This window comes from Octopus sinensis, linkage group LG24, assembly GCF_006345805.1.
Source record: "Octopus sinensis linkage group LG24, ASM634580v1, whole genome shotgun sequence".
Taxonomy (NCBI): Eukaryota; Metazoa; Mollusca; class Cephalopoda; order Octopoda; family Octopodidae; genus Octopus; species Octopus sinensis.
Genome location: NC_043020.1, coordinates 5,767,536 through 5,790,073, shown reverse-complemented (window position 1 = coordinate 5,790,073; position 22,538 = coordinate 5,767,536). Strand labels below are relative to the sequence as shown.

The 22,538-nt window shown below is 43.1% G+C and overlaps 1 protein-coding gene across 1 annotated transcript; it reads left to right on the top strand.

The window, feature by feature from the left end:
* Window positions 1-282: 282 nt before the first annotated feature.
* Window positions 283-17,739, top strand: LOC115223994 (ATP synthase subunit gamma, mitochondrial). The gene is made up of 7 exons (XM_029794776.2): window positions 283-439; window positions 2,947-2,981; window positions 7,385-7,516; window positions 10,594-10,795; window positions 13,412-13,555; window positions 15,778-15,998; window positions 17,477-17,739. The coding sequence occupies exons 1-7, from the start codon at window positions 402-404 to the stop codon at window positions 17,575-17,577; spliced, it is 873 nt and encodes a 290-aa protein (XP_029650636.1). The 5' UTR covers window positions 283-401; the 3' UTR covers window positions 17,578-17,739.
* The last annotated feature ends 4,799 nt before the right edge of the window (window positions 17,740-22,538 follow it).

The window sequence follows — 22,538 nt, the reverse complement described above, 5'->3', positions numbered from 1 at the left end:
ACCGAAGGATCGCCGGTTATATAATATGGGGTGTTTAATACCAGGATACAACAATCGATTGCATCCAATTTGGACAGAAAGAAATAAAAAAAAAAAATGAAGGGACGTAACTCAATAACGCAAGACATTATCTGCCGTTCATCACCGGATGTAATATATTTTTTTAAATTCTGAAATAATAAAATTTAATATACACATACTTAATTAATTATTTTTTTATTATTAACAATCACTCGAGTTTATTTCAGATATTCTCATTTTGAAACATAATTAATCGAATTTCAGTAAAAGAGTTCTGTAGCGGAAGTGTATGTGGTGCGGGACTATAGTGGCGGTCTCATCAAGACGACCTCGCTAAACTATCTTCTTCGATCACAACACCAACCCAAGGTTACATAGCCATGTTCTGCCGAACCGTACAGATTTTCACGCCACAATGGTCAGTCACAACGTTCAGCCTTTAAATCTAAACAAACCATTTCTTTCATCTCCCGCCACATCCTTCAATTCCTTACCCATGTCTTTACCAAAGTACACCCTCACCTGTCTTCTTAATGACATAACCTCGCCTTCCAAACGTCCCCGATTGCCTATTTCCACCTCAACCCCATATCATATTTACCCAATTTTATTTCTACTCCAACATTGCTTTCTTCGTTTTGCCCTTCCTAAATATTTTATATGCATTTATTACATTAATTTTCCTTGCTGTATTATCATCTATGGATGGATGCTAAGAAGTTTTTCGCAAGGGCACAAGGTCAGACGATACGTTGCACCGAAAATGCAGCTATCAAAGCTCTTTAAACACCATCTGTGTACCTACTCGTCTTAAATAATGCTTTTAGATTGTGTACCATACTGTATAATATGTTCATACTTTCTTTTCACCCTTGTTTTTCATGTCCTACACCCAGGTGTAGAGGGTAGGAGTTAAGAGCTGAAAAAAAAACTCTCCTCCAGACACCCTTAAAATTCTTAAACTAGACACAACCTTTCCTAGGAGACACACATTACATGTTTGGGATCTTTTCACTTTGACCGACAGATTTAAAAATAATTTTTTTAAAACTAAACACTTGTAAACTTGGTATACTTGTAGAATGTGTCATGACCCCTAGATCATATCGTATTGTCCCCTCTCTCTCTATATATATATATATTGGAACGGTAGATCTCGAAGCAAATATATGAAAATAGTGTGTAAATATTTGTTTAAAAACCCCTCTGGTTAGATAGAAAAAGTCGAAGGTTGTTCACAGGACGTGAACAATATGTGTGTGTGTGTGTGTGTGTGTGTATATATATATATATAAAATTAGAAGAAAATAACATATAATAGGAATATTAAACGTAAAATAACAATAAAATATCGATGATTAACTAAATTATATATATATAAATATCTACAAAGCATCATAACAGACACGATGATAAAATGTGTTATAGTTCTTGAAAAAGCGGTGTTCTGTGTGACATTTCTATCCTATTGCCCCCGTTTGTACTTTGATGTAGGTTAGGTGAGAACGAAAAAAGTACACAACACCTGGGTATATTATTATTATTATTATTATTATTATAAGTTATGAGAAAGATTCGGTCACAATGTTATGAAAATAATTTACATCTTCATCGATGGTCTTTTGCAATACACTTAATAATAAGGCAACGTTAAACATCGCCAATAATACTAATAATGGTTTATTTTAGTTTATTTGTATTTTATAATATAATAAACAGCAACCAATAAGAATAATTGTTTCTACTGTGGGTACAAGGCTTGACATTTTGAGGGATGGGGGGGGGGGTCAAGTCGATTTCATGGCCCCGAGTACTTGACTGGTATTTCATTTTATCGACGGTGAAAGAATGAAAGGCAAAGTCGACCTCGGCGGAATTTACTCTGAGAACATAAAGAACTGGAAGAAATGCCTCTGAGCATTTTGTTCGATGCACTAACGATTCTGCCGTTATGCTGCCTCCGTAATAATAATAATTAACAGGTTAAGAAAGACTTGTAGATGAAATAATCCATGAAATTCTGGAGCAGTTTAAGGTGACGGTAATTTGAAAATGCGGCAAGCTGGCAGAATTGTTAGCATGCCGGGCGAAATGCTTAGCGGTATTTTGTCTGTCGTTACGTTCTGAGTTCAAATTCCGCCGAAGTCAACTTTGCCTTTCATCCTTTCGGGGTCGATTAAATAAGTACCAGTTACGCACTGGGGTCGATTAAATAAGTACCAGTTACGCACTGGGGTCGATGTAATTGACTTAATACCTATGTCTGTCCTTGTTTGTCCCCTCTATGTTTAGCCCCTTGTGGGTAATAAAGAAATAAGTAATTTGCACTAACCCCCCCCCCCCCCGCATAATGTCACAGTGATATTGATGATGGTGGTGATGTATTTTGGTAGATATATTTTCCTATGTAATTGTTGCTCCACCGATGAGGTCCTGCTCAAATTCTCATTGCTGATTTGTCGATTTATTTTGGACAGCTGTTGTCTCATGTAATAGAAATCCAGCCCTTGGCCAATTCCCTCATGAGGGGGGGGGTCATCTCACCACCCTCTCTTAACCGGGCAGTGTTCCCCCTGTTTTGTGGCTTTGGTGAAAAGCAGTTTTGTGTGGTGATGAGGCTGAATGGCTTGAGGAAAGACATCTTCCTCTTTGGTCAGCTCTCATCAACTCTAGCATTTAAGCCGACCCAAACATTCTACCTGTTTTATGTTATGGAAAATTGGACGGGGTGAGTGGGTTGGTAAGTTCAGAACAGTGTTAAAGAGGCATAGTGGGTGGGAGGAGGTGGTGGTGAACGCAGGTGGAGGTAGCTGACCTAATCTCAATACGCAAAAATACAACAAGACAAAATATACACCATAAATACATTAATAAAACACGTTTAGAGCTATGCATTTCCTTAACCTCTGTTATTTTGTTTTACAGTGCGCAGACTCGGGGCATGGCCACCTTGAAGGACAGTAAGTATTTCTCTTTCCCTTTTACTTGTTTCAGTCATTTGACTGCGGCCATGCTGGAGCATCGCCTTTTTAGTCGAGCAAATCGACCCCGGGACTTATTCTTTTGTAAGCCCAGTACTTATTCTGTCGGTCTCTTTTGCCGAACCGCTAAGTGACGGGGACGTAAACACACCAGCATCGGTTGTCAAGCGATGCTAGGGGGACAAACACAGACACACAAACACATACACACATATATATATATATATATATATATATATATACACATATACAACAGGCTTCTTTCAGTTTCCGTCTACCAAATCCACTCACAAGGCATTGGTCGGCCCGGGGCTATAGCAGAAGACACTTGCCCAAGATGCCACGCAGTGGGACTGAACCCGGAACCATGTGGTTGGTTAGCAAGCTACTTACCACACAGCCACTCCTGCACCTATGTAGATGAGGATTTCTCATTGTTAGTTTTCTGTCTGTCTGTCTAGTTCCAGAGTTTCCTGTCACTATTTCATCTTAGCAAAATCAGTAGCAAGGTGTGGCAAAACGTGCATGAATGGGTAACTGTTAGTCTTCCACAAGAAACTTTGGTCTTGGTCCCAGGCCCGTGCATTCCGATGCCAGTACATGCAAAAACACACTTACTGCACAGGAACCAAGACTATTCAGTTTCATGCAATGTGCACTTGAGACACAGCAACCAAGTTAACCTGTTGTTGATGGTGGGGTACTTTCTGGAATTTTCCATATTCCATATAATGTATTATGTCACCATCATCATTATCTTCTGTTTTCCATGCTGGCATGGGTTAGACGGTTTGACTGAAAACTGGTCAGCTGGGGAACTGCACAGGGTTCCATTCTGATTTGGCATGATTTCTACAGCTGGATGCTCTACATAACGCGAACCACTCCAAGAGTGTAGCAGGTTCTTTTTACATGCCACTGGCACAGGTACCAGTTACACAACACCAGCATTGACCACAACTATGATCTCACTTGGCTTGACAGGTCTTCTCAAGCACAGCGTATTGCCATGGGTCTCCGGTCCCTTGTCACTGCCTCCATGAGGCTCAGAGATCGAAGGGTGCCTTTTATGTGCCACCGGCACGGGTGCCAGTTATGCAGCACTGGCATTGGCCACGGCTACGATTCCACTTGGCTTGAGGGGTCTTCTCAAGCACAGCATATTGCCAAGGGTCTCGGTCCCTTGTCACTACCTCCATGAGGCTCAGAGATCGAAGGGTGCCTTTTATGTGCCACCGGCACGGGTGCCAGTTATGCAGCACTGGCATTGGCCACGGCTACGATTCCACTTGGCTTGAGGGGTCTTCTTAAGCACAGCATATCGCCAAAGGTCTCCGTCACTAATATATATAATCATCATCATCATCATCATCATCGTTTAACGTCCGCTTTCCATGCTAGCATGGGTTGGACGGTTCAACTGGGGTCTGGGAAGCCCGAAGGCTGCACCAGGCCAGTCAGATGTGGCAGTGTTTCTACAGCTGGATGCCCTTCCTAACGCCAACCACTCCGAGAGTAGTGGGTGATTTTATGTGCCACCGACACAGGTGCCAGACGAGGCTGGCAGACGGCCACGCTCGGATGGTGTTTTTTATGTGCCACCGACACAGGTGCCAGACGAGGCTGGCAGACGGCCACGCTCGGATGGTGTTTTTTATGTGCCACCGACACAGGTGCCAGACGAGGCTGGCAGACGGCCACGCTCGGATGGTGTTTTTTATGTGCCACCGACACAGGTGCCAGACGAGGCTGGCAGACGGCCACGCTCGGATGGTGTTTTCTTATGTGTCACCGACACAGGTGCTAGACGAGGCTGGCGGACGGCCACGCTCGGATGGTGTTTGTTACGTGCCCTCAGCACGGAGGCCAGTCATTGCGGTACTGGCTACGGTCACGTTCGGATGGTTTTCTTATGTGCCACCGGCACTGGTACCACAAGGATACAAATTCCATTGATGTTCATCTATTTTGATTTGGTTCGATTTGATTTGATACGATTCGATTCTCACTTGCCTCAACAGGTCTTCACAAGTGTCACAAGAAGGAAGGTATGCACAGGTGGACTGACTACGTCCCAGGTAGGGGCCACGGATTATGGCTTCACTAGTCTTGCCGGGTCTTCTCACGCACAGCATACTTCCATAGGTCTCGGTCTCTAGTCATTTCCATGGTGAGACCTAACGTCCGAAGGTCGTGCTTCACCACCTCGTCCCAGGTTTTCCTGGGTCTACCTCTTCCACGGGTTCCCTCAACTGCTAGGGATTGGCACTTCTCACACACCTCTCTTCATCCATTCTCGCCACATGACCATACCAGCGCAATCGTCTCTCTTGCACACAACAACTGATGCTTCTTAGGTACAACATTTCTCTCAAGGTACTAACGCTCTGTCGAGTAAGTACACTGACATTACACATCCATCGGAGCATACTGGCTTCGTTCCTCACGAGCTTACGCATGTCCTCAGCAGTCACGGCCCATGTTTCACTGCCATGTAGCATAGCTGTTCGTACACATGCATCATACAGTCTGCCTTTTACTCTGAGCGAGAGGCCTTTAGTCACCAGCAGAGGTAAGAGCTCCCTAAACTTTGCCCAGGCTATTCTTATTCTAGCAGTTACACTTTCAGCGCACCCACCCCCACTACTGACTTGGTCACCTAGATAGCGGAAACTATCAACTACTTCTAGTTTTTCCCCCCGGAAAGTGACAGAAGTTGTTTTCTGCAGATTTTCGGAGGTCAGTGCTCCAGAGCACCTGCCACATACAAAAACTATCTTCCCAGTTAGCCTACCTTTGACATTGCTGCACCTCTTATGTGTCCATAGCTTACACGGTACATCTTATAGAGTTTCTACCTACACCTTTTCTACAGATCGAGCAGGGCCATCTTCCTGATGATATTTTGGGTTTTCTACCTTTCTACTTATTAGTACTTTGGTTTTAGCTAGGTTGACTCTAAGGCCCCTCGATTCTAAACCCTCCTTCCACACCTGGAACTTCTCCTCCAGTTCTGATAGTGACTCAGCGATTAGAGCGAGGTCGTCAGCATAGAGGAGCTCCCAGGGGCACCGGTCTTGAATTCCTCCGTTATTGCCTGGAGGACTATGATAAATAGGAGGGGCTGAGTACTGAACCCTGGTGGACCCCAACCTCTACTTTGAATTCTTCTGTGTACATGTTGCCAACTCTAACCTTACTTACGGCATCTCTGTACATGGCTTGCACAGCCCTCACCAGCCATTCATCTATCCCTAGTTTCCTCATTGACCACCAGATGAGGATCGGGGGACCCTATCAAAGGCTTTCTCCATGTCAAAAAAGCCAGGTACAGGGGCTTATCCTTGGTAGGTATTTCTCCTGCAGCTGCCTTACCAGGAATATAGCATCAGTGTGCTTTTCCCTGGGAAAAACCCAAACTGCATCTCATCTAAACTAACTCTCTCTCTAATTAGTTGGGCTAAGACCCTCTCGTAACCTTCATTACCTGATCCAACAGCTTGATACCTCTGTAATTATTTGTATCCAGGGCATCACCTTTACCTTTGTAGCAGTTGACTAGTATGCTGCTACACCAGTCATTGGGTATGACTCCTTCGTGTATCACCTGGTTGACTATACGGGTGACTAGTTATAGCCGACACTGCCAGATATTTTGAGCATCTCTGCAGTAATTCCTGATGGGCCTGGGCTTTCCCTGTCTTCATGCTTCTAACTGCCTTAGCTACTACGGAACTATCAACTCGGATAGCTGGTCCCTCTGTTGGGTCAACATTTGGCAGACTCTCTTTATCCCATTCATTTTCTTTATTCAGCAAACTTTCATAGTGGCATCTCCAAACCTCTCTCTTTGCATCCTCATTTAGCGCAAGTGAACCATCATCCATGCGAACACACTTCTCTCCTACCACATCACGATTCTCTCTCACACACTGTCTTGCAACACGAAATACCTCAAGTCTTTCATCCTCACGGCTCAGAACATTGGCAATTTTTTCTTATCCGCTTCCCCTCCCCTCTGCTATATAACCTGTCTCCTAGCTTCCCTTTTGGCTGTCTGATACAATTCCCTGCTACCACCGTTCTAGTTACTGTTTATCATCATACATCCATGTTCCATGCTGGCATGGGTGGGACAGTTTAATAGGAGCCGGCCAGGCCAAAGCCTGCACCAGACTTCTGTGACTGTTTTGGCAGGATTTTTACAGCTGGATGCCCTTCCTAACACCGACCACTCAGCAGAGTGGACTTAGTGCTTTTTATGTGGCACAAGCACAGGCGAGGTGGCAAAAGCGTACTTCCAAATTTACCTGTCGTGTAACACTCTAGTAGTAGTAATAGTAGTAGTAAGTGTACCAATGTCTAATTGCTTTGCTTTTCAGTTCGTCTTCGTCTAAAGTCTGTGAGCAACATTCAAAAGATCACAAAATCCATGAAGATGGTGTCAGCTGCCAAATTTGCTCGGGCTGAGAAGGATTTGAAACCTGCCCGCCCCTATGGCCATGGATCACTAGGTAAGTAGTTATTTTTAATTTTATTTTATTTTTCATTTATTTATTTCACTGTTTTATTGAAGAATGTATCTAAAAGAGATTTTGCACCAGATTCTAGTGGTGGACTAAATAACAATACCTGGTACTTTTGGTGCTGAGTTTAACACCAACACCTTGTTCTTGGGTACCCAGTTTAAATTCCAGTACCTAGTCCTTGGTACCCAGTTTAAATTCCAGTATCTAGTCCTTGTGTACCTAGTTTAAATTCCAGTATCTAGTCCTTGGGTACCCAGTTTAAATTCCAGTATCTAGTCCTTGTGTACCCAGTTTAAATTCCAGTATCTAGTCCTTGGGTACCCAGTTTAAATTCCAGTATCTAGTCCTTGTGTACCTAGTTTAAATTCCAGTATCTAGTCCTTGGGTACCCAGTTTAAATTCCAGTATCTAGTCCTTGGATGCTCAGTTTTGGAACAGCCCAATAAAAATATCAATTCAAAGCCAACATAGCAGAGCTGATATTATTCTGTGGGGCTGGGAACAAAAGCCATGCTCTGTTGCAGAGATCAAGCTGTCCACAAGATGTGAATGTACAATCAAAGGTCCAGGAAAAAGAACGTTTGACAAATTAATGTGGAACTTACAGTTTTTGTACACTGGCTATGAATTCTCGTTTGCACCTGTCATCATAGGTGCATTAGGTTACGTACCAACAAATTCTTAAAAACACTTGGTTTTATTGAGACGGAAAAAAAGTAACTGACATAGATTCTCCAGATAATAATAATAATTGTGTACAGTGCTCAGGTGCACTACAACTCATCTAAAGTGTATATATAATCAGGTGTAGTTTCGGCGGATTTCGGAAAGCATGAGGGCCTTAAAGGATGCAGTGTCATGGCAGTCAACAACTGACGCAGGCAGTTTATTCCATGCTTCAGCAACTCTGAGCGTGAAAAAATGTTTCCGAAAGTCATGGGAGCTGTGTTGTTTTCTGACTTTGTAGGCATGTCCACGTGTGTTAGACACATGGAGATCAAAAAGGTGTTCAGTGTTGTTGTTGGTGAGGTGGTTGATAACTTTGTGGGTGTTTACCAAGTCCGTCGCCAGACACCGGAGCTTCAGTGAATCCATGCCCAGGGAAACAAGGCACTCAGAATATGGTAGGTGTCTGATGGAGGGTATGCGTTTGGTTGCACGTCTCTGGACAGATTCCAGGAGGTCAATGTTCTGAGCAAGATAGAGGTTCCAAACTGATGATGCGAATTCCAAGTGTGGTCGTACCATAGCTGTATACAGTTTTAAATAGATGGCTGGAGAGCGGCTAACAAAAGTCTTGCCGAGTGATGCCAAGACACCCTCGGCCTTCTTGACAATTTTAGAGATATGCTTTGTCCAATGCAAATCACTGCTGACAGTGATGCCTAGGTCACGCTCGCAAGAGGATTTCTTGATATCAGTGTTGTGGCACAATGAAGATGTGTAAGACATTCCAAAAATTCCCCATCTGAGATTCTCTAGATCAGGGCTGGCCAACCTGACGCCCATGGGCCACATGCTGCCCGCAGACTTTTATCTTGCGGCCTACTTGATGCTTTCTTGAAATGGGTTTATTTAAACAAATATTTTAAAAATTTTATCAGAAATTAAAGATTGTAATGAAAAGTAAAAAAAGAAAGCTACTACTGTTTTTGCAACGATAATATTTCATGTTGAAGCAACAATCATTCATTCATTATTGGAATAATATTAACATGAGAAAGCAAAATGCTTTAAATTCTGTCAGTATACAAACGGCCCTCAAAAAACTTGCTGTGATTAAAGTGGCCCACAATATAATTCGGGTTGGCCAGGCCTGCTCTAGCTGAATAAATGCACACATTTGGGTGTTATGCATCGACAGTTCAACCAACACACCAACTCAGCCACAGGTTTACAAACACCAGGAACTCTCTTAACTCAAAAAGCTTTGTTAGCGACCAGCTTGTACTCTCTTAAGAACTAAAATAAAACATACAGTGGTGGTGCCCCAGCATGGCCGCGGCCTTCGGGCTAAAACATTTTTAAGGATTTTAAGGATATATGTATATATATATATTTGAGAGAGAAATTTCGTGGGGAGGGGATTGGTTGATTACATTGTCCCCCCTAGTGCTCAACTGGTATTAATTTTATCAACCCTGATTGGCTAAAAAAACAAAGTCGACCGTGACAGGATTTGAACTCAGAACGTAAAGAATTGGAAGAAATGCAGCTAAACATTTTGTCTAACATGCTAACAGCTCTAGCTCTGCACTTTCATAATAATAATAATAATAATCTTTTCTATTGGAAGCTCAAGGCCTCAGATTTGGGGAAATGGATTAGGTTGATCACATCAACCCCAGTGTGTAACTGGTACTTGTCTAATCGAAACCCCCCCCCCCCCCCAGGATGAAAGGCAAAGTCGACCTCAGCGGAATTTGAACTCAGAACGCAGCAGCAGACGAAATACCGCTAAGCATTTTGCCCAGCGTGCTAACAATTCTGCCAGCTTGTCACCTTAATAATAATAATAATAAAAACAGAAACAATTCCTATCATAGTAGGTGCATTAGGCATGATAAAAAAATATTCAGACAAATACATAACAAAAACACCAGGACTTACAAACACATATAACATACAGAAAATTGCACTACTAGGCACTGCACACATCCTACGCAAAACACTTTCAATATAGTAACTATAAGAGCATCACAACAAATCACAACACATACCCAAGGCACACAGAGCTGTGCTTGGTAGTGAAGTGAAAGCACGTTATGAAAATAAAACTACTGAATAATAATAATAATAATAATAATAATAATAAAGGTCAATCTTGTCAAGTGGGAGTGTTTGACGGAAAAGGGTTAAAAAAAACAAGAATTTGCATCTGTTAGTCATGGGTGCGTGAATGTAATTAGAGCCCAGGTAGGGATTTTGCTATGAAGTCGCGATGGGGACAAAGGGAATTCTGATTTTGCCTGGGATTAGCCAAATGTTGGCTGCAGGATATTAATTCTTTCACAATGTTCTCTTTCTTCAACTTGGGTCTCTTTCTGTTTGTTCCTCTGTAGAGTTTTTTGAAAAAGCTGAAATCAGCCAAGATGACTCGAAACCTCAGCACCTGATCATCGCTGTGTCGTCTGACCGTGGTCTGTGTGGAGCCATCCACACAGGTGTAGCTAAAGCTATTAAACATACCATTGCCAGCAAGAAGGAAGGAGTAGACACAAAACTGGTCCTTATTGGGGAAAAATCTCGAGGAATCCTTGCCAGGTAAGCATGCTGTCATCATCACCATCATCATTAGCAGTATCAGCATCATCATTGTCATTAACATCATTCTGTGTTTGTTTTTCATGCTGGTATGGGTCGGATAGTTAGACAGAGGACTGTGCCAAGCTTTCTTGTTTGCTTTGACATGGTTTCTATGGTTAGATAGAACCCTTCCTAACCCCAACCGCTTCACAGAGTATACTGGGTACTTTTTATGTGGCACCTGTAGCAGCGAGTTCACGAACTAACTTGCAAGACGGGGACCACCCCAACTGAGACAGGAGTTGTATTGATGAAGGTGGCTTTGTGCCAGGTATTGAGAGGTTAAAGTATGAATAGAGAGACAGAACCAAGTGTCTTGCAGTAGAGAAGAGATATGGCTACACCAGTTAGAAAAGGAGAGAAAGAGATGTATTAGAGCGTGCCCTTAAGTTACAAGAGGGGTCTATGTAAGCGAAGCGAATTAGATGAGTTGAGTGGACAGGTAGGTTTGCGAGAGTGCCGTGTGGACAGGTAGGTTTGTGAGAGTGCCAAGTGGACAGGTAGGTTTGCGAGAGTGCTGAATGGACAGGTAAGTTTATGAGAGTGCCAAATGGACAGGTAGGATTGCGAGAGTGCCGAGTAAACAGGTAGGTTTGTGAGAGTGCCGAGTGGACAGGTAGGTTTGCGAGAGTGCTGAGTGGACAGGTAAGTTTGTGAGAGTGCCGAGTGGACAGGTAGGTTTGCGAGAGTGCTGAGTGGACAGGTAAGTTTGCGAGAGTGCCGAGTGGACAGGTAGGTTTGCAAGAGTGCCGAGTGGACAGGTAGGATTGCGAGAGTGCCGAGTTGACAGGTAGGTTTGCAAGAGTGCCGAGTGGACAGGTAAGTTTGCGAGAGTGCCGAGTGAACAGGTAAGTTTGCGAGAGTGCCGAGTGGACAGGTAAGTTTGTGAGAGTGCCAAGTGGACAGGTAGGTTTGCATGACACTGGTATCTGCTATGACTATGTTTTTACTTGGCTTGATGGGTCTTCTTCTCAAGCATGGCATAATTCCAAATAGACTGTCATTGCCACCATGAGGCCCACCATTAATAGTTAAAATCTATTTTATGGAAAAATAACAGTGAATTGATGACAGTGAACTTCCCCTGTCGTGAATTAATGATGATGAACTTACCAGACGTGCCTTTCTCTCCATTCTTGGGTACCTGTGTAATCTCTCCTACAGCATGGAACCTGTTGCTGTCCGTCCATCATATTTTATCCTCCCCAACACTCGGCACAGTGCTACCTCTCTTAGTGCCCTCTCACTCTTTGAAGGGGTCTTGTCTTGTAAGATATTTGGCGACCCCATAAGTGCTGGTACCATAAAGAAAACAAAAAAATTGTGCTCAAGTCATTCTGTAAAGTGGTGGACCTCTGGGAGGGCATCCAGCAAGAGAAACGTTACCAAATCGGAGACTAAAGATCAATACATCCCTCAAGCTAGTCAAACCATCTGACTCCTGCCAGCATGGAACATGGGTGTTAAATGATGATGATGATGATGGTACATTCATGCCTGTATATATTGATGATTTGAATAAGGGACAAACACTTGAAAAAAAAAAAAATACAGATCCCTCTCTTGCTTCCTAGTGCCCCCTTTATGTCTCCAGTACCCATAAACATTTTTCTGCTGCTATCCCTAGGAGAGCATTGCCATCCACTTTTGCAAAGCACTGTATTAAACTGTAGCCCTTTTGTTACCATATTTCTGTGGAGATGCTCTCAGTTTCTTTCAATTAATTCTAAATATAACAAAGAATTTAGTAAAATAACTTAGTTATCATTAAGTTAATGTTAGGAACATAAATTGTGACTAAGGTTTGGTGGAAGATTTTAATTCAAAACTTAAGAAAACAAGACATTTGTACTCAGTGCCAGAGGTGGGTTCAGCCAGGTTGGTATCAAAAGGGTTAACCCATTTGTGCCAATCTTCTCCTTAACCCTTTCGTTACCGTATTTATTTTGGGATGCTCTGTGTTTCTTTCAATTAATTTTAAATATAACAAAGAATTTAGTAAAATAACTTAGTTATCATTCAGTTAGTGTTGGGAACATAAATTGTGACTAAGGTTTGATGGAAGATTTTAATTCAAAACTTATGGAAACAAGACATTTGTACTACAAAACCAGAGGTGGTTTCAGGCGGATTGGTAACAAAAGGGGTAGGCAAGACTGCGGCCATGCTGGAGCACCGCCTTTAGTCGAGCAAATTGACCCCCAGGACTTATTCTTTGTAAGCCCAGTACTTATTCTATCGGTCTCTTTTTGCCGAACTGCTAAGTGACGGGGACGTAAACACACCAGCATCGGTTGTCAAGCAATGTTAGGGGGACAAACACACACACACAAACACACACACATGCATATATATATATACATATATACGACAGGCTTCTTTCAGTTTCCGTCTACCAAATCCACTCACAAGGCTTTGGTCGGCCCGGGGCTATAGCAGAAGACACTTGCCCAAGATGCCACGCAGTGGGACTGAACCCGGAACCATGTGGTTGGTTAGCAAGCTACTTACCACACAGCCACTCCTGCGCCTATTTGTATTTCTTTATATTTTTCTTCTTTCTTTATTCTCCAGGGTGATGAGTGATAAGATCATGTTGGTCTTCAGTAACGTTGGTAAGAAACCACCAACCTTTGCCGATGCTTCGCTGGTAGCCTCTGCCATTTTAGACTCCGGTTACAAGTTTGATCATGGAACTTTGTTCTATAATTATTTCAGGTAAGTGTGATATTTTTTTTTTTTGTCTTTTTGGCATGTGGTTTTTGTCCAGGTGTGTTTGGAAGCCTATGGCAGGAGAGGCACGTTGGCTTGCAGAAAGAAAACAATTAAGCTCGTTATTGCTTCACCCTGTGTAGCTGTCTTCTTTGACAAGTCTCGTCCAACTCATGCCAGCATGGGAAAAGAAAAACACATAAAAATGACAACTGATGGTGATTCTAAAATGAGATAAAATAAAATTTCTCATCTTGACATGTAGCTGATGGATGGCTTAACCCTTTAGCATTCAGCTTACTCTGTCATTCATGTTGTTTTGAATTCATCATCATCGTTTAATGTCCGTTTTCCATGCTGGAATGGGTTGTACGGTTCGTCTGGGGTCTGAGAAGCCAGGTAGCTGCACCAGACTCCAGTCTGATCTGGTAGTGTTTCTACAGTTGGATGCCCTTCCTAACACCAACCACTCTGAGAGTGTAGTGGGTGCTTTTTATGTGCTACCCTAGTGCAGGGGCCAGAGGGTGGGCTGGCATTGGCCATGTTCGGATGGTGCTTTTTACCTGCCACCGGCACAGGAGCCAATCAAGGCAGTGCTGGCATCGGCCACGTTTGGGTGGTGCTTTTTGCATGCCACCGGCACAGGAGCCAGTCAAGGCGAGGGGGCTGGCATCGACTACGTTCAAAAGGTGCTTTTTATGTGCCACCGACTACAATTTCCATTTGATTGTGATTTGATTTGCCTGGGGTTAGATGGTTTGACTGGAACTGGTAATCTGGAGAGGTGCAGAAAGGGGTAAAGAAGGGGTCCTACAAATTTAAAAGATGACGATTAACAGAATTAAATCATTCATGCATTATCTTGTAGCTTCAAGAGTTTGACAATGTGATAATATATATTTTTAGGATGACATTGTAGGGCCAGGTGTGAGAGGCTGGATCTGGCCAGTTTGAACATGAAACAGGTAGAATATTCTGGCATGGCCAGGTTAAATGCTAAAGGGTTAAGGTCATGATAGTGTGTACCAGACCAGAAAGCTCCTTATCATTGACCATAGTAATATTTATTGGGAAGACTCAATGAAGATATATTTTGACAATGAGCCAAAGATGACAACTCCTTAATGTAAGGGGTTGCAAACTAGGTAAGGGGAGGGGGGGCTACAAATTTAAAAGCTGACGACTGACAGAAAGCTTTACCCCTTTGCCTGTCCTGTGTATCACATGGGATATGACCCTGGCACTCCATTGGTTATGACTACGTTCTGAGTTCAAATTCCGCCGAGGTCGACTTTGCCTTTCATCTTTTCGGGGTCGATTAAATAAGTACCAGTTACGCACTGGGGTCGATATAATTGACTTAATCTGTTTGTCTGTCCTTGTTTGTCCTCTCTGTGTTTAGCCCCTTGTGGGTAGTAAAGAAATAAGTTATGACAATGAGTGTTCCAGTTGATCCGATCAACGGAACAGCCTGCTCATGACATTAACATGCAAGTGGCTGAGCGCTCCACAGACATGCATACCCTTAACGTAGTTCTCAATGAGATTCCAGCATGACACGGGATGTGGCAAGGCTAGCCATTTGAAATACAGGTACTTTGCATTTTTTTGCCAGCTGAGTGGACTGGAGCAATGTGAAATGAAGTGTCTTCGTCAAGGACACAGCAAGCCACCGGGAATCGAAACCAGTGACCTTACAATCATGAGCTGAATACCATAACCACTAAGCTACACGTCTTTAACAACTCATCATCATCATCATTTAACGTCCGTTTTCCATGCTGGCATGGGTTGGACGGTTCAACTGAGGTCTGGGAAGCCAGGAGGCTGCGCCAGGCCCAGTCTGATCTGGCAGTGTTTCTACAGCTGGATGCCCTTCCTAACGCCAACCACTCCGTGAGTGTAGTGGATGCTTTTTATGTACCACCTGCATAGGTGCCTGACGAGGCTGGCAAACGGCCACGATCGGATGGTGCTCTTTTTACTGCCACCGGCACGGGGTCCGGACGTGACTGGCAATGACCACAATCGGATGGTGCTGTTTACGTGCCACCGGCACGGAAGCCAGTTGGGGCGGCGCTGGCAACGGCCACGTTCGGACAGTTCTCTTACGTGCCACCGGCACTGGTATCTCAGCTACAATTTCCATTGATGTTGAAAGATTTCGATTTTGATTTATTTCCCACCACCTGCTTTACATGTCTTCCTTTATTTACATTTACCTGTAGGAGTGTCGTTTCATACAAGACTTCTCAGATACCTATCTTCTCCCTTGACGCTGTTAACCAGTCAGAGAAATTACCTGTCTACGACAGTATAGATGAAGAGGTGTTAGTCTCCTATAACGAATATGCTCTGGTCAGTAAGCTGTTCTACAGTATGAAGGAATCTGCTTGCAGTGAACAGAGTTCAAGAATGACTGCCATGGATGGAGCCACCAAGAATGCCGGTAAGTACTGCTGCCTTAGATTCACCAATCTGGCATCGCTTTCCTCCATCTCCCCACCTCCTCTATCTCTCCTCTTTTTCCTATTTGTGCTTTGTATCTCTGAGAAATGCTGGTGCTGGTATGTGAGATATCAGTAACAATAGGCGCAGGAGTGGCTGTGTGGTAAGTAGCTTGCTAACCAACCACATGGTTCCGGGTTCAGTCCCACTGCGTGGCATCTTGGGCAAGTGTCTTCTGCTATAGCCCCGGGCCGACCAATGCCTTGTGAGTGGATTTGGTAGACGGAAACTGAAAGAAGCCTGTCATATATATGTATATATATATATATATATATATATATGTATATATATATATATGTGTGTGTGTATGTGTGTGTGTTTGTCCCCCTAGCATTGCTTGACAACCGATGCTGGTGTGTTTACATCCCCGTCACTTAGCGGTTCGGCAAAAGAGACCGATAGAATAAGTCCCGGGGTCGATTTGCTCGACTAAAGGCGGTGCTCCAGCATGGCCGCAGTCAAATGACTGAAACAGGTAAAAGAGTAAAAGAGAGTTGGGCCAGTGAGGGAGTCTCTTTAGGGGTTCTCAAATGGGGTCCATCATCATCATCATCGTTTAACGTCCGCTTTCCATGCTAGCATGGGTTGGACGAATGACTGAGGGCTGGCGAACCAGATGGCTGCACCAGGCTTCAATCTTGATTTAGCAGAGTTTCTACAGCTGGATGCCCTTCCTAACGCCAACCACTCCGAGAGTGTAATGGGTGCTTTTACGTGCCACCGGCACGGGGTGCCAGTCAGGCAGTACTGGCAACAACCTCGCTTGAATCTTTTACATGTGCCAGTAAGGCGATGCTGGTAACGATCATGCTCGAATGGTGCTTTTTACGTGCCACCGGCACGGAGGTCAGATAGCCGCTCTGGCAACGATCACGTCCATATAAGATTATTGGAGGGTCCACAGTAATTCAGACTAGTAAAGTTTCATCATCATCATCGTTTAAAGTGTCTTGCTCAAGGACGCAACATGTTGCCAGGAATTGAACTCCTGACCTTGTGATCATGAGCCAAATGCCCTAACCGCTAAGCCACATGCTTTCTCTATACACACATGCACACCAATACCTCGTCAATTAAAATGACAGGAGTTCCAGTTGATCCAATCAATGGAACGGCCAGCTCATGAAATTAATGTGCAAGTGGCTGAGTACTCCACAGACATGCATAACCTTAATGTAGTTCTCAGGGAGATTCAGCATGACACAGAATGTGACAAGGGTGGCCCACTATGAATTACAGGTACAACTCGTTTTTGCCTACTGAATGGACTGTAGCAACATGAAAATAAAGTGTCTTGCTCAAGGGCACAAAATGCCACCAGGAATCGAACTCCCGACCTTACGATTATGAGCCAAACATCTTAACCACTAAACTACATACCTTTGCTTATATATATATATATTTTCTGTTTGATTGCAGGTGAAATGATTGACAAACTGACATTGACCTACAACCGAACCAGGCAGGCCGTCATCACAAGAGAGTTGATAGAAATTATTTCTGGTGCGGCAGCTTTGTAAGAATCTTCCCATCTATTAACAGACGAAAGCTCTCTTCTCTTTCTCACCTGGTCGTGTTCATTTTTACCTGAAGAAGCTGCATCGTTGTAGATGACTTATCAAAAAGAAAAGAAAAGACCATTTTTTTTTTTTAGCATTAAAAATAAATTTACAGTAGGGGAGGAGAGAATAAAAATATAATAATACAATTTCAGTGTTTTCGTTTTGTGTGTGTCATCATCATCATCATCATCATCATCATCATCCAATGTCCATGCTGGCATGGGTTGGATGGTTTGACCAGTGCTGGCAAGCTCGTGAGCTGCACCTGACTCCAGTTTGATTTTGAAGTGTCTAGGGCAGGATGCCCTTCTAAATGCCAAGCAATTTGCAGAGTGTGCTGGGTGCTTTTAGATGGCACTGCTGTGAGTGTTTTACACCACTAGTGGGACCAGTCTTAACACTTCTGCTAAACAAGGACAGACAAACGGATTAAGTCGATTACATCGACCCCTCTGCGTAACTGGTACTTAATTTATCGATCCCGAAAGGATGAAAGGCAAAGTCGACCTCGGCGGAATTTGAACTCAGGACATAACAGCAGATGAAATACGGCTACGCATTTCGCCCGGCGTGCTAAAGATTCTGCCAGCTCGCTGTGGAATACCGTTCCTTTGGAGTACAGCAAGGTGCCAGGCATCTTGATCCTTTGTCATCTTGTTTTAAAGGTTCAGCATCCAGAGGTTGTCCTTCAATACTTCATCCAATGTCTTCCATGTGTTCTAACTTCTTTCAGAGATCGGCACTTCTTTATGGAGCTGTCAGCATCCATCAAGTTTTCTTTTGAGCCCTTCAGCATTCTGTCAATGGTAATACTTATTTTATTCCCAGTCTTTGGAATTGACCATCATAGGCACAGGTGTGGCTATGTGGTAAGAAATTTGCTTACCAACCACATGGTTCCAGGTTCAGTTCTCACTATGTGGCACCATGGGAGAGTATCTTCTCTAACTCTAGGCTGGCCAAAGTCCTGTGTTTTAATTTTTTTAGATGAAAACTAAAAGAAACCTATCATATATATATATATATATATGCACTGATCTGTGATGGTATGGTCAACAAAAAAGTACTCCATCTGGTGAGTGATAAATATTTAATATACACATTTTTATGTGCTGAGAACATGCCAAACAGCATTTATGAACACATCTGCTGTCCTAGCACAATCATCTGATGATTGTGCCAGGACACCAGATGTGTTAATAAACACTGGCATGTTCTCAGCACATGAAACTAATAGTAGCACATCAAAACATTTATTGTGTTCATTAAATAATGTATATATATGTGTGTGTGTGTGTATATATATATATAATGTGAGGGTTGGCAACAGGAAGGGCATCCAACATCTGCTTTTATAAACTCCATCTGACCCATGCAAGCATGGAAAACTGGACATTAAAATAACGATTCACCCATTGCTCTCTCGGAGTGGTTGGCATTAGGAAGGGCATCAAGCTGTAGAAACTTTGCCAGACCAGATTGAGCCTGGTGCAGCCCTGGCTCACCAATCCTCAGTCAAACCGCCCAACCCATGCCAGCATGGAAAGCGGACATTAAACGATGATGATGATGAAGCTAGTGTTTCTAACTAATAAAAAAAACTCTCAAGAAAGCTGAACAGTAGAAGGTTTCCAGAGAAGCAACCCACCTCAGGTAAGTATTTCAGCACTTAACTTTTCACACTCTAAAGGATCCAGGTCATGGTACCTGGGTGCCTTTCTGCTGATGCTTTTTAGCCACTTGGATATCGGAGACTTGTGCATTTAAACCACTTGGAGATTTCATCTAGTGAAATTCCTCTTCATTGACTCAGCATTCAAACTTATATTTAAAGAAGAAATAAAGTTGGTTGTCATGGTAGCGATGAAACATCACTGCTATCATAATGACTCACTCAGAGTCACTTGAAATTTCAATGGTAGGTTTTAATTTAGATCACTTCAAAACAGGATTTTGTATTATTGAACCAGGGACAGCTTTGGATGAGTTTGTATCTAAAGTGTTAAGATACTGATTGCAATAAGTGTTAAGACTTAACAAAAAAACCAAGAACAATTCCCAACCCAACTGATTGCTCCCACCCTCTCTTCTAAAATGAGTAATCGCAGAATTCCTCTAAGAAGAAACCTGTTCTTCTCTGGCCTTTTTCTTTCATAATTTAACCCTTTCTGTTCTTCAACTCCTAACATAAAATTGCCCCACTTGGGGTTGTCCTGCAAAAGACAAAAAAAAAACCCCTGCATGGTGGCATTAAAAAAAGCACCCACTACATGCTTCTTCATATCTGGGCCAGATGCTTAGTGGCATTTCATCCATTGTCGCGTTCTGAGTTCAAACCCTGTTGAAGTTGACCTTGCCTTTCATCCTTTCGGGGTCGATAAAATAAGTACCAGTTGAATACTGGGGTTGATGTAATCGACTTACCCACTTCCTGAAATTGCTGGCCTTCTGTCAAAAATTTTGAAACTTAATATCTGAGTCAGATCCCCAAACTCGAATTTTTAGGGAAGTGGAGTGGGGTGGGGATAGGGAATACAAAAAAAACTAAAAGACAAAAAAAATATTTATAAGACCGTTGAGGGCTGCTTGCATTTCTGGGAGGTGCAGATGAGAACTGCTACTGTAAAATAACCGACATTGGTATGGACATCCGGTTATTGAAACCATGCCAAGGCAGACCCTGGAGCACCGTGCAGCCCTTGGGGCCCGTCAAATCCTGTCAACTCTTCTGACCCATGCCAGCATGGAACACAAATTGTTAAATGACGATGAGCCAAGTCACCAATGTTTATCCTTTAAGTGTTCAGATTATTCTGTCAAATGTGATGTTTATTTATTTATATTAGCTAAAGTAGCTGGTTTTAAAATCTCTGAAAGTGTTTCAAGTAGTAACAATACTAAACAGTACAATCTTTGTTGTCACTTTTGCATGACTTCTATGCAGAAACAATATTAGTACAATCTAAACCCAGCTGTGTCTGTTATATTGCAAGTAAGGGAGCGAACCACTCCCTTCCATGGTTCACTCCCTTAGTTGCAACAAAGCAGACACAGGTTGTGTGTCGTTAACCAGCTGGGAAAAAGATATCTTCCTAGGGTTAAATTGTAGTAACAATGATCTGCATGGAACAGCCACACAAAAGTGACAACAAAAATTACTCTTTACTCTTTTTCTCTTTTTACTTGTTTCAGTCATTTGACTGCGGCCATGCTGGAGCACCGCCTTTAGTCGAGCAAATCGACCCCGGCACTTATTCTTTGTAAGCCCAGTACTTATTCTATCGGTCTCTTTTGCCGAACCGCTAGGTAACGGGGACATAAACACACCAGCATCGGTTGTCAAGCAATGCTAGGGGGACAAACACAGACACACAAACACACATACACACATACATATATATACATATATACGACAGGCTTCTTTCAGTTTCCGTCTACCAAATCCACTCACAAGGCATTGGTCGGCCCGGGGCTATAGTAGAAGACACTTGCCCAAGATGCCACGCAGTGGGACTGAACCCAGAACCATTTGGTTGGTAAACAAGCTACTTACCACACAGCCACTCCTGCACCTATTTATATACTATTTATATATATTCATAATCATCATCATCGTTTAACGTCCACCTTTCATGCTGGCATTGGTGGAACGGTTTGACAGGAGCCGGGCAGGCAGAATCCTGCACCAGACTTCTGTGACTGTTTTGGCAGGATTTTTACAGCTGGACGCCCTCCCTAACACCAATATATATATATATAAGTTAGAGGTCATTCAACCTTCTAAGGGATAGATGTATCCATAGGCACTCCTGGTGCATTACCTCAGAATGTATAGTCCTTGTTATAAGTCCTTGTTATATACAGTAGTAGGTAATTTAAAGGTAAAACCATGGTTTAATCATCAACGCTTAACGTTCACCTTCCATGCTGGCATTGGTGGGACAGTTTTTTGACAGGGGCCAGCCAGGCAAAAGCTTGCACCAGACTTCTGTAACTGTTTTGGCAGGATTTTTACAGCTGGACACCTTTCTTAACACCAACCATTCAGCAGAGTGGACTTAGTGCTTTTTATGAGGCACAAGCACAGGCAAGGTTTTTACAACTAGATGCCCTTCCAAATGCTAACACTTTACAGTGGGGACTGGATGCTTTTTAAGTGACACTTGCACTGACAGGGTCACCAAGTAACTTGCTAGACAAAAGTCTTTTGAGAGGAGTGGGGACATTGGAAGGGGTGGTCTTGTGTCAGATGAAGAAAGGTTAGAGTGAGACAGAAACATGTGTGTCTGTTGTAGAGGAATATATTACAGACTAGAAAATGATATTTTGGATGCAGTATAAGGGGTGGGAGCCAGGATTTTTTTTTTTTGGAGGGGGTGCCCAGAAGAAACGTGTGTTGCTGTAGAGGAAGTACAAAGACAGAAACGTGTGTTGCTGTAGAGGAAGTACAAGTTTACCTAGCCGGAGAGAGAGAAAGGGATCAGGAATGAGGACAGAAATAGGTGTACTGCTGCAAAGAAGGTACATGGTTACCCAACCTGAGGGAAGGGCAGGAGAAGGAGAGAGAGTGGGAGACATCAGGATAGAGATGGTGGCAAAGTGTTGGGCATACTCATAAGGGTTGAGGCTCAGAATATAAATAGGATGCTTGAGTGAAGGAAGACAGAGATAGAGATGGTGGAAAGTGCCAGGGCATACCCTTGAGGTTCGAACGTTGTAATGGAAGTGGCAAGATACTGCAAAAGAAGCGTGATTAGAGAATGTAGAGGTGGGGAGTGAGTGGCAAAAACTTGGGCATTTATAGAGTGGGGGAGGGGGGCTACCGGATAGCAATGATACAGAGAAACAGGGCTGTGAGGACAGGATTGGGGAGTGAGATGTAGGCATAATGCATGAAGGAGGAAATGTGAGGAAGAGAT